The 12,851-nt window shown below is 42.1% G+C and overlaps 2 protein-coding genes across 4 annotated transcripts; both read right to left on the reverse strand.

Moving 5' to 3' along the window:
• Positions 1–1,250: 1,250 nt before the first annotated feature.
• On the reverse strand, positions 1,251–2,869 carry LOC108707654 (cystatin-A). Its single transcript, XM_018245658.2, has 3 exons — positions 2,737–2,869; positions 2,075–2,176; positions 1,251–1,475 (listed from the first exon to the last, which is right to left on the reverse strand). Exons 1-3 carry the CDS (start codon positions 2,809–2,811, stop codon positions 1,356–1,358), a joined length of 297 nt encoding a protein of 98 aa, XP_018101147.1. The 5' UTR covers positions 2,812–2,869; the 3' UTR covers positions 1,251–1,355.
• Positions 2,870–5,985: 3,116 nt separating this feature from the next.
• On the reverse strand, positions 5,986–12,308 carry LOC108707815 (cystatin-A). 3 transcript variants are annotated; one of them, XM_041581416.1, is made up of 3 exons: positions 12,136–12,274; positions 7,533–7,634; positions 5,986–6,887 (listed from the first exon to the last, which is right to left on the reverse strand). In XM_041581416.1, the coding sequence occupies exons 1-3, from the start codon at positions 12,208–12,210 to the stop codon at positions 6,768–6,770; spliced, it is 297 nt and encodes a 98-aa protein (XP_041437350.1). In that variant the 5' UTR covers positions 12,211–12,274; the 3' UTR covers positions 5,986–6,767. The 3 variants fall into 3 exon arrangements, with proteins under 3 accessions (XP_041437350.1, XP_018101304.1, XP_018101305.1); XM_018245815.2 differs by lacking the exon at positions 12,136–12,274 and adding an exon at positions 9,600–9,732; XM_018245816.2 differs by lacking the exons at positions 5,986–6,887; positions 7,533–7,634 and adding exons at positions 10,473–10,697; positions 11,317–11,418 and having other exon boundaries at positions 12,136–12,308.
• Between the last annotated feature and the right edge of the window lie 543 nt (positions 12,309–12,851).

The raw sequence follows: 12,851 nt of genomic DNA on the forward strand, positions 1-12,851 counted from the left end.
ACTGACAATTGTCCCACACCAGCAGTGTTGGACTGGCCCACTGGGATACCAGGAAAACTCCCGGTGGGCCCAGGCGTCAGTGGCCTCTTGCTTCCTACCATTTAGCCTAATTCATGGTCATTCCCTATTTCTTTATGGGAACAAAGAGGAGTAATAATGGAAGAATATAGTTAGTAGATATAAAAGACTAGACACCCCTCTCATTACTTGTAAATGTAGATGCATCAGACTTCACTGCAGATCCGTCACCTTTCAGCTCTGAATCGTGTAATGACGGCAAGTGGACTCCAATTCGTTCTCCTCTTTGTCTGAACAAAGTAGAAATCGACATCACTGGCTCTGAGTTACCGTAGTGCCACGTGATCAAAGTCTGAGGCCACAGAAAGGGCTTCATCTGCCGATTTCCTTCCACAAAACACACTTTTGTAGGTACTTTTGTAAGTGGTTCTTCAACACAAGGGCGGTACCACTGTGAATGTAGTGATGGAAGATTCAATGGATTCATTAAAGGGGAAATCTGCTCAGACAGGGCAACGGGTATTTTTATTAATGTGTAACCCAGGGATCCCCAACCTTTAGAACCCGTGAGCCACATACAGAAGTAAAAGGAGTTGGGGAGCAACACATGCATGAAAAATGTTCCTGGGGTGCCAAATAAGGGCTGTGATTGGCCATTTAGTAACCCCTGTGTATATAAGCATCTGCTTTGAGGCCACTGGGAGCAACATCCAAGGGGTTGGAGAGCAACATGTTCCTCACGAGCTACTGGTTGGGGATCACTGGTGTAACCAGTCCCTGAACATGTTTTCCTTCCCAGCAGAGAGTCACACTGCAACTTTATTTCCCTGCTGCGGAGGAATCGACAGAATCTACAGGGATTATTTGCTGTTCTCTGTGCCAAACGTACCGGCCAGATTGTTAATAAGATGGAGAAACATAAATGCTCATAAAATACTCATTATTTGGAAGTCCCCATGTCTCCTGCGTGCGTCTATACTGAATATCTGCTGTTTTATATCATTTTATATTGTAAAGCTAGAAATGCCCCTAAAAGTAAGTTGACCCCAGAAAGATCATGTTATTTTGGAAAGTCGTCATTCTGGCAAATTCAACAGTAAAACAAGTTGTGGGGCTGAGGCAAATGATTGCAGGGTTACTAGGGAGGCGATTTCTGAAACCCCTGTGAGAACACCTTGCACAGAAAACGCACTAATTAAGCAGGAACCAAAGAATTCACATCCACAAACATCTAAAACTGCAGAGAGTTTTTATTGTGCAGCATGTTATGAAGGCACTTTGGGTTGACCGAGGTTGACCCTTCCAGTCCCTCTCTGTGATCACTTGGGCTTTGAGCCTCAGAAAGAGACCAGTGGGCTATCAATGGTCTGGCAGTCTTTCACATTGGAGAGCTTCACATTCCCCTGGAGGTCCTCGTATATCCGAATATGAATGAATTCAACGGATCCCACTTTCACCTGAAAAAAAAGACCAACTGTTAATGGAGATAGGAACGTATTTCCCAAGACTTAACAGTGGTGGACCTTCTAACTGAGACGTCTTATTCCTATCCCAGTCTCTCATTTAAACCTCCACCTGGTTGCTTGGGTAAATAGGACCATAGCAACAAGATGCTAAAATCTCAAACTGAAGACAAAAGGGACAAAAAGCTCAATCAATCAATTGCAAATTGCTTCAGAATTTTGATGTGTTTGTCATTATACAGTAAGCTCCACACAGTTACATGATGTCTATAGGAAGCCCATTTCCTTCCCAGTTGAAAGGCATAACTATAGAGAAAGTGGGGTACAGGGGGGGCAGAGCTGTCGGATCAGCTTCCTCTATAGCATAGAAGCCCCCCCTCCCCAGCTGCTCTTTACTTTAAATTTTCTGCCTCCCCCATGTTCTGTAGGAGCAACTTATAGAACAGAGTTAGACAATCCTTCGTCCTGTAGATATTGTTGAAGTGCAACCCCCAAAATCCCACTGGCAGCCAAAGACTGAAAACCACCCCACTGTGATAAAGATAAAGACAGAGAGATCATTGCCAGTAACCCCCCCTTCTACTTGAACTTACCTTAAAAAAGTAATTTATTCCAGCCACAACCTGAGTAGAAACCTGTACAACTTTGAATGTTGATACATTGCGCCCAATCTTCTTCACCACATCTTCCTTTACCTGAGGGGAAGAACACAAATGAATCACTGGGGAGCTTGAACCATATATAGAGCTAATATAGAGCTGATATAGAGCTAATATAGAATTTATATAGAGCTAATATAGAGCTTGCCACCAAACTATACAACTGTCACTGGATAGATGCTAATTACTGAAATATACGTACAGTTATTCTATATAAGGGGTTCACTGTGACCCTATTTTTGGGGTTTATGCTTCCCCTTAAACCCATTCCTGGTTTTGTGTACATATATTATTATTTATATAGTGATACTTGTACATAGAGTTTGTACATTAAAACAACACACACCCTTTCTCTGCCCCCTCCCCTTTTCCCTCCAGCCCAGCCTCCCCCATTTATCTGACAGTTGACGATAGCCCCCAGTATAAACTGCCATGATTGTCTCTCTCTTTTCTCCCTTCATTCTACCCCCCATTCTCTCTCTCTTTCCCCAGATCGATCCCCCCAGATAATTCATGTGCATATGATCCTTCACCAAGTGTATTTTCTGTCCCCATGAGCCACTGAGACTGGGGGCTATTACTGCTGACCCCCTTACCTTATCCGCCAGTTTCTGGTCCTCTGCAGTTGGTTCTCTGACCTCGCTCAGCCCTCCGGCTTTTTTAGGTGCCATGTTGGTGAGTAGGAATTGCTCTGTTGTAGGTGAATGAATGGAGTCAGTAACAATGTATCACACAGAGACACTTATATACTCCCTCATCCCTCAATTTCATAATCAACGTGTGTGGAAATAACGATTTAACAATTGTTTCTTTTCCAGCAGCCAACGCCCTGTCTGGCCTGATACAGATAACATCTAGTTACTGAATAAAGTGAGTTTTAGGGCAAATACACACGCAGTGTCGGACTGGGGCACCTGGGGCCCACCAGAGAACCTGATCTGAAGGGCCCCCCAAATTACTCATGAAAGCCGACAAGGAAAAATGTTCACTTTTTGACAGTACTTAGATTGTAAGTTCACTGGGCAGGGTTTGATCGAAATGAGATAGGGACCTTGGAATGTAAGATCACTAGGGCAGGAACTGATGGTACTGTGATAGGGACCTTAGATTGTAAGCTCACTCGGGCAAGGACTGATGGGAATGTGATTGCGACCTTAAATTCTATCTATCTATTATCTATCTATCTATTATCTATCTCTCTATCTATCTATCTATCTATCTATCTATCTATCTATCTATCTATATCTATATATATAGAGAGAGAGAGATACACAGTTTATTCACATCAGTACTCCATCAGCTTTATGAATTGCATTCCATTTAAGAAACTTGTAATTCATTAATTAACTAAAAATTACACAGAATTAATGAATTAAAAAAGTAAAAATTCAGTGTGCATTTCATATTTTAAATCAATTTTTATTTAATTGTAAGCACTTGAGTCCCACCCCAGTCCCAGTAAAATAATTTGGAAACTGGAAAGAAGCATGGAAATGAATAATAACATAAAAAAGTAGGGCAGCAAACTTAAAGGGGCAAACAAATGGTTAAATGTAAAATTAAATTAAAGAAGTTGGTGGTGGCCACTCAGGGTCATACAGTCTATGTGGATTATAGGGGTAATTAAACCCAACATTCACTGGCAACTTGCTTCCTGCTCCACACTCCACTAATTTCATCACTGACTGTCTGACTCTGCTGCAACAGAACCCCCCATAGGCTGCAGATCGATCAGCACCAGGAACCCCACTAGTACTCCTTCCCTGATGCACTCTCTCTCTCTGATTCCCCCACCATGTGATGGCGCCAGTGAGTGACAGGCGCATACCAACACCAACGAAGAGCAGCCGCATTTCCTAACAGGTACCAGTTGGAGTAGAGGCAGCAGGGCCCACTAGGTTCTGGAGGCGGCCCATAGCTCGATCCGAGCACCAGCAATTTACATGTAATGTACATGTAAGGTCTAGTGGCCGCAGGGGTCCACAAGGACTGGGGTCCACAAGGACTGGGGCCCACCGCGATTTTTCCCGGTATCCCGGTGGGCCAGTCCGACCCTGGACACACGTGGAGATTCTGGGAGATTAGTCGCCGAGCAACAAATAGTCTCTTCTTCAGTGATTTGTTGTTGGGCGACTAAATCTCCCTGAATCTCTGCGTGTGTCTCTGCCCTTATGGGATGAGAGTTGCCAATATAAATGTGGGAAGGTTCCATAATGTCTGTAGTTGCTTTATTTTGGTTTATCAGTGTATTGCACTATAGGTTTGTGTGTTGGTGGGGAGATATAGCTGGCCTTAACCCCCTAACCCTCAAATTGTCCCTATATAGGCAGGACATTCAGGGGGGACAGGGCTGCCAGATCGGCTTCCTCTATAGCAGTGATCCCCCAACCAGTAGCTCGTGAGCAACATGTGCTCTCCAACACCTTGGATGTTGCTCCCAGTGGCCTCAAAGCAAGTGATTATTTTTGAATTCCAGGCTTGGGGGCAAGTTTTAATTGAATAAAAACTAAGTATAGTGCCAAGAAGAGCCTCTTGTAGGCTGCCAGTCCACATAGGAGCTACCGAATGGCCAATCACAGCCCTTATTTGGCACCCAAGGGACATTTTCATGTTTGTGTTGAAGCCCCGCAGCCTCTCTCTTTTCTTTAAAAATTCCCTATTCTGCCTCCCACCAACTTGTGGGGGGCACTATTTGCCAGGATGCCAGAACACCCAGCCTATCACTGGTATCTTCCAAGTGCAGCCGACAGAAAGCACCACTCTCATTACTTGTAAATGTAGATGCATTCTGCTTCACTGCAGATCCGTGTCCTTTCAGCTCTAAATTGTGTAATGACGGCAAGTGGAGTCCAATTAGTTCTCTTCTTTGTCTGAACAAATTAAAAATTGACATCACTCGCTCTGAGGGACCGTAGTGCCACGTGATCAAAGGCTGTGGCCACAGAAAAGGCTTCATCTGCCGATTTCCCTCATTGATCCACAAAACACACTTTTGTAGGTAATTTTGTAAGTGGTTCTTCAACACAAGGGCGGTAAACACTGTGAATGTAGTGATGGCAGATTCAATGGATTCATTAAAGGGGAAATCTGCTCAGACAGGTGTAATACCCAGGGCAACAGGCATTTGTATATGTGTAACCAGTCCCTGAACCTGTTTTCCTTTCCAGCAGAGTCACACTGCAACTTTATTTCCCTGCTGCGGAGGAATCAACAGAATCTACAGGGATTATTTGCTGTTCTCTGTGCCAAACGTAACGGCCAGATTGTTAATAAGATGGAGAAACATAAATGCTCATAAAATACACATTATTTGGAAGTCCGCATGTCTCCTGTGTGCACCTATACTGAATATCTGTTGTTTTATATTGTAAAGCCAGAAATGCCCCTAAGAGTAAGTTGACCCCAGAAAAAACATGTTATTTTGGAAAGTAGACATTGTGGCAAATTCAGAGTTATAACAAGTTGTGGGGCTGAGGCAAATTATTTCAGGTTACTAGGGAGGCTATTTATGAAACCCCTGTGAAAATGCCTTGTACAAATGACTCTTAATTAAACAGGAACTAAAAAATTCACATCCACAAATATCTAAAACTACAGAGAATTTTTATTGTGCAGCACGTTTGTAAGAGGGTGAACCAATTGTTGTAAATGATTTTTTTTTTAAAGTTGGTTGAATAATATGTGACTGTATGTGTTAAAATTGTTGAGGGTGTTATGTGGTTGATTGGTCACCAGGTGGTGCTCAAGGGTATAAAGGTGTCATTTGGCGTTGCGAGCAGGGTCAAATTGTGTAAGGGTAACTTACCGACTATTAGCCCTTCACATAACGAACTCCAGCCTGCATGTCATGAATAAAAAAAATATTTCTTTATTTTTGCACACAAATTCAAACAGTCACACTCACAGATCGAATCATGCATCCAACACCATCCCAGATGCTAGGGCAGGTTAACTCTTACAGCTCTGGTGTTTTCCTCTGCTTGGTTAAGTAATCCAGTGCACCTTAGCACTCCTTTACTATTCCGCCAAGCCCTCCCGTCTCAGTAATCCGGTGCTTGACCAGCACCCCTTTACCATTCTAATCGGGATCCACCGATAGCACTTGCTTTAAGTCCTATTAACCCTATCCTGTGTCTTCCCTTCACTCTGGGTCCCTATCTCATGGGATATACACTGGAAACTATTTCCACTACACTCCTAGATGGGGCAATAAACTACCCATTCTAACTTTCCTAACTCAGACATCTAGTGCCTGCGATACTAAAAGCTGCTATACCAATATCTACTTTTTTCTTCTTTAGGTCTCCTTTAAAACAGAGCTTCCTTCTCTGGTAGCATTCTCCCATTAACATTAATTCTAGGGTGTGGCTCCCTTTTATACCCTCTAGCACTCTGGGCTCCCTCTACTGGTGGGGGAATGAATTACACCTTTTCACCCTTGAGCACCACCTGGTGGCCAGTCAACCACATAACACCCCCAACAATTTCAACACATACATTCACATATTATTCAACCAACTTTCAAACACAAATCAGTTACAACAATTGGTTCACCCTGGTTCACGTTATGAATGCACTTTGGGTTGGCCCTTCCAATCCCTCTCTGTGATCACTTTGGCTGTGAGCCTCAGAAATGGACCAGTGGGCTGTCCTTAGTCTGGCAGTCTTTCACATTGGAAAGCTCCACCTTCCCTTTCAGGTCCTTGTATATCCGAATATGAATGAATTCATCGCATGCCACTTTCACCTGAAAAAAAAGACCAACTGTTAATGGAGATAGGAACGTATTTCCCAAGACTTAACAGTGGTGGACCTTCTAACTGAGACGTCTTATTCCTATCCCAGTCTCTCATTTAAACCTCCACCTGGTTGCTTGGGTAAATAGGACCATAGCAACCATATGCTAAAATTTCAAACTGAAGACCTTAAAAAAAGTCCATTTGCAAATTGCTTCAGAATTTTGATGTGTTTGTCATTATACAGTAAGCTCCACCCAGTTACATGATGTCTATAGGAAGCCCATCTTCCTTCCCAGTTGAAAGGCATAACTATAGAGAAAGTGGGGTACAGGGGGGGCAGAGCTGCCGGATCAGCTTCCTCTATTGCATAGAAGCCCCCCCTCCCCAGCCGCTCTTCTTTTAATATTCTACCTCCCCCATGTTCTGTAGGAGCAACTTATAGAACAGAGTTTGACAATCCTTCGTCCTGTAGATATTGTTGAAGTGCAACCCCGTCATTGGAATAGGCTGTTCTCATATAAATGTGGTCATATAAAAATATATTATCAACCCCCGAAATCCCATTGGCAGCCAAAGACTGAAAACCACCCCACTGTGATAAAGATAAAGACATAGAGAGATCATTGCCAGTAACCCCTTCTAATTGAACTTACCTTTAAAAAGTAATTTGTTCCAGCCACAACCTGAGTAGAAACCTGTACAACTTTGAATGTTGATACATTGCGCCCAATCTTCTTCACTGCATCTTCCTTTACCTGAGGGGAAGAACACAAATGAATCACTCGGGAGCTTGAACCATATATAGAGCTAATATAGAGCTAATATAGAGATTATATAGCGCTTATATAGAGCTAATATAGAGCTAATATAGAGATTATATAGAGCTAATATAGAGCTAAAATAGAGCTTAGATAGAGCTTATATAAAGCCTATATAGAGCTAATATAGAGCTTATATAGAGCTAATATAGGGCTTATATAGAGCTAATATAGAAGTTTTATAGAGCTTGCTACTGTAGATATCAGGGTTTTAGATTTAAGCCATTAGTGGTTATTATCAAAGAACAAAGATTATTATTGTTATTAGAATGTAGAATGTTTGCACAGAACAAGGAATACGTCTGTTGTCTCATGTCACAAGTATTGATAGTTCAAGGCCAAGAAAGACACATATAGTTTCAGAAATTAGAGCATAGATACCATTCTGGACACTGAGCTGACACACTAGTTGCACCTTATTTGGCTTTTGTACTGAGACTGTGAGTTTGTCCCTAAGATGGAAATAGTGACACAGTTATGCTGAAACAAGAATGATGATTGGATGCCTCTGGATCAGCCCCATGGAAGAAGAAATGGTTAAATAGTCATCTGTTGTATTGCTTATTGTCCCCCAACGTCCTCACGAGCTTTCAGGAAGTATGAGCTATTATTTAATACTCTGTATTATATTACTCTGTATTAATGTATACCTCAAATAAAGCTGTCTGGTTAATATCCAGAGTGAATCTGATTGGTTCCAGTCAGCCCCAGGGGGAACTTCGGGGCCAGGCTTGATTTGAGTAAGTATTTATTTAAATCCAAGAGAGACTTACTCATTGTGGGTGAGAATCTTATATCCCTAGTGGAGAATCATATCAATAGACGAGCGACAATATATAAAAGAATATATTCTATATATATATATATATATATATATATATATATATATATATATATATATATATATATATAATACACAAAAGCCATGAATATCCTGTAAATTATATCCTTATAAACGGTGAGTTCTGATGTCATCAGTTATAAACGGGGAGTTCTGATGTCATTTCTGTCACATGACTCACCGAAACTTGTGTATTATAATAAATAAAGTACCCCCAGTTGTAAAATATAAGGATATTATAAGTTACCTCGGAGTTTCCTGACCTGTATAAAAACACTCGGCCTTCGGCCTCGTACTTTTATATGGTCATGAAACTCCTCGGTAACTTATAATATCCTTATATTTTACAAAAGGGGTATTTTATTCACTATATATTATATTATCCATAAATTGGAATGCGAGGAGCAGAAAAAGGACGGAGCACCGTGAGAATTCAGTAAAATGTTAAAAAATAACGATTTTATTCAGTAGACATATAAAAACATGTTACAGCAGCAGTAAACCCTTGGCTGCCCGCTTAACGCGTTTCGTGGCGTCCTGCCACTTCATCAGAAGCTCATAAATTGGAATGCGACATTTCTCGTACAACAGCCACCAACCTATACAACTGCCTCATTGGAAAGATGCTCTCTGTGTAGTTACTGAAATATACGTACAGTTATTATATATAAGGGGTTCACTGTGACCCTATTTTTGGGGTTTATGCTTCCCCTAAACCCATTCCTGGTTCTGTGTACATATATTATTATTTATATAGTGATACTTGTACATAGAGTTTGTACATTAAAACAACACACACCCTTCCTCTGCCCCCTCCCCTTTTCCCTCCAGCCCAGCCTCCCCCATTTATCTGACAGTTGGCGTTAGCCCCCAGTATAAACTGCCATGAAGTTTGGCGATTGTCTCTCTTTTCCCCCTTCATTCTACCCCCCATTCTCTCTCTCTCTCTTTCCCCAGATCGATCCCCCCAGATAATTCATGTGCATATGATCCTTCACCAAGTGTATTTTCTGTCCCCATGAGCCACTGAGACTGGGGGCTATTACTGCTGACCCCCTTACCTGATCCGCCAGTTTCTGTTCCTCTGCAGTTGGTTCTCTGACCTCGCTCAGCCCTCCGACTTTTTTAGGTGCCATATTGGTGAGTAGGAATTGCTCTGCTGTAGGTGAATGAATGGAGCCAGTAACAATGTATATCACACAGAGACACTTATATACTCCCTCGTCCCTCAATTTCATAATCAACGTGGGTGGAAATAACGATTTAGCAATTGTTTGTTTTCCAGCAGCCAACGCCCTGCCTGGCCTGATGTTTTACAGATAAACATCTAGTTACTGAATAAAGTGAGATTTAGGGCAGAGACACACGTGGAGATTCGGGGAGATTAGTTGACCCGCGACAAATCGCCTCTTCTTCTTTGCCTCACGAAGAAACTTCGGGCGACTTTGGAAAATGAAGCGCTCCCAGTGCCACCCTGCTGACGATTTAGATTCCTTCCCAGCAGAGAGTCACGCTGCAACTTTATTTCCCTGCTGCGGAGGAATCGACAGAATCTACAGGGATTATTTGCTGTTCTCTGTGCCAAACGTACCGGCCAGATTGTTAATAAGATGGAGAAACATAAATGCTCATAAAATAGACATTATTTGGAAGTCCCCATGTCTCCTGCGTGCGTCTATACTGAATATCTGTTGTTTTATATGGTTTTATATTGCAAAGCTAGAAATGCTCCTAAGAGTAAGTTGACCCCAGAAAAATCATGTTATTTTGGAAAGTAGTCATTGTGGCAAATTCAACAGTAAAACAAGTTGTGGGGCTGAGGCAAATGATTGCAGGGTTACTAGGGAGGCGATTTCTGAAACCCCTGTGAGAACACCTTGCACAGAAAACGCACTAATTAAACAGGAACCAAAGAATTCACATCCACAAACATCTAAAACTGCAGAGAATTTTTATTGTGCAGCATGTTATGAAGGCACTTTGGGTTGACCGAGGTTGACCCTTCCAATCCCTCTCTGTGATCACTTTGGCTTTGAGCCTCAGAAATAGACCAGTGGGCTGTCCTTGGTCTGGCCGTCTTTCACATCAGAGAGCTCCACCTTCCCTTGGAGGTCCTCGTATATCCGAATATGAATGAACTCATCGCAGGCCACTTTCACCTGAAAAAAAAGACCAACTGTTAATGGAGATAGGAACGTATTTCCCAAGACTTAACAGTGGTGGACCTTCTAACTGAGATGTCTTATTCCTATCCCAGTCTCTCATTTAAACCTCCACCTGGTTGCTTGGGTAAATAGGACCATAGCAACCATATGCTAAAATCTCAAACTGAAGACAAAAGGGACAAAAAGCTCAATCAAAATTTAAAAAAAAGACCAGTTGCAAACTGCTTCAGAATTTTGATGTGTTTGTCATTATACAGTAAGCTCCACACAGTTACATGATGTCTATAGGAAGCCCATCTTCCTTCCCAGTTGAAAGGCATAACTATAGAGAAAGTGGGGTACAGGGGGGGCAGAGCTGCCGGATCAGCTTCCTCTATAGCATAGAAGCCCCCACTCCCCAGCTGCTCTTTTCTTTTAATATTCTACCTCCCCCATGTTCTGTAGGAGCAACTTATAGAACAGAGTTAGACAATCCTTCGTCCTGTAGATATTGTTGAAGTGCAACCCCCAAAATCCCACTGGCAGCGAAAGACTGAAAACCACCCCACTGTGATAAAGATAAAGACATAAAGAGACCATTGCCAGTAACCCCCCCCCTTCTACTTGAACTTACCTTTAAAAAGTAATTTGTTCCAGCCACAACCTGAGTAGCAACCTGTACAACTTCGAATGTTGATACATTGCGCCCAATCTTATTCACCACATCTTCCTTTACCTGAGGGGAAGAACACAAATAAATCACTGGGGAGCTTGAACCATATATAGAGCTAATATAGAGCTTATATAAAGCTTATATGGAGCTTAGATAGAACTAATATAGAGCTTATGTAGAGCTTATATAGAACTAATATAGAGCTTACTGTATATAGAGCTAATATAGAGCTAATATAAAGCTAATATAGAGCTAATATAGAGCTAATATAAAGCTAATATAGAGCCAATATAGAGCTTGCAACCAACCTATTCAACTGCGTCACTGGATAGATGCTAATTACTGAAATATACGTACAGTTATTCTATATAAGGGGTTCACTGTGACCCTATTTTTGGGGTTTATGCTTCCCCTTAAACCCTTTCCTGGTTTTGTGTACATATTATTATTTATATAGTGATACTTGTACATAGAGTTTGTACATTAAAACAACACACACCCTTCCTCTGCCCCCTCCCCTTTTCCCTCCAGCCCAGCCTCCCCCATTTATCTGACAGTTGGCGATAGCCCCCAGTATAAACTGCCATGAAGTTTGGTGATCGTCTCTCTTTTCTCCCTTCATTCTACCCCCCATTCTCTCTCTCTCTCGCACCTCTCAGGCTCTCTCTTTCCTCAGATCGATCCCCCCAGATAATTCATGTGCATATGATCCTTCACCAAGTGTATTTTCTGTCCCCATGAGCCACTGAGACTGGGGGCTATTACTGCTGACCCCCTTACCTGATCCGCCAGTTTCTGGTCCTCTGCAGTTGGTTCTCTGACCTCGCTCAGCCCTCCGCCTTTTTTAGATGTCATGTTGGTGAGTAGGAATTGCTCTGTTGTAGGTGAATGAATGGAGTCAGTAACAATGTATCACACAGAGACACTTATATACTCCCTCGTCCCTCAATTTCATAATCAACTTCTGTGGAAATAACGATTAAACAATTGTTTGTTTTTCAGCTGCCAATCCACTGTCTGGCCTGATACAGATAAACATCTAGTTACTGAATAAAGTGAGTTTTATGGGTTGAGAGATGCCAATATAACTGTGGAAAGGTTCCATCATCTCTGTAGTTGCTTTATTTTGGTTTTACAGTGTATTGTGCCGTAGGTTTGTGCGTTGGTGGGGAGATAGAGATGGCCTGTTTTACAACCCCAGTAACTATTTAATCACAGATCCGCACACACAAAGTTTTCTGCAGTTGATATTGGTGGTTTGAACAAATAAAAAGAAAGGGCACTTTCCCCACTGCAGAAAACTTAGTGTGTGCGGATCTGTGATTAAATAGTTACTGTTTCTGTGGGACATTGCTGGGTCTGCAGAGAACCAGCACCACTACTGCAGAGTGAGTACATTCAGGGTGTGCGGTGTATCAACTACATCATATTGGACTGTTTTACAACCCCCTCCCCCAGCTGCTTTATGGTCTCAGTTCTCACCATGGATTGCGCAT

Source organism: Xenopus laevis, chromosome 2L (genome assembly GCF_017654675.1).
Source record: "Xenopus laevis strain J_2021 chromosome 2L, Xenopus_laevis_v10.1, whole genome shotgun sequence".
NCBI classification, from domain to species: Eukaryota; Metazoa; Chordata; class Amphibia; order Anura; family Pipidae; genus Xenopus; species Xenopus laevis.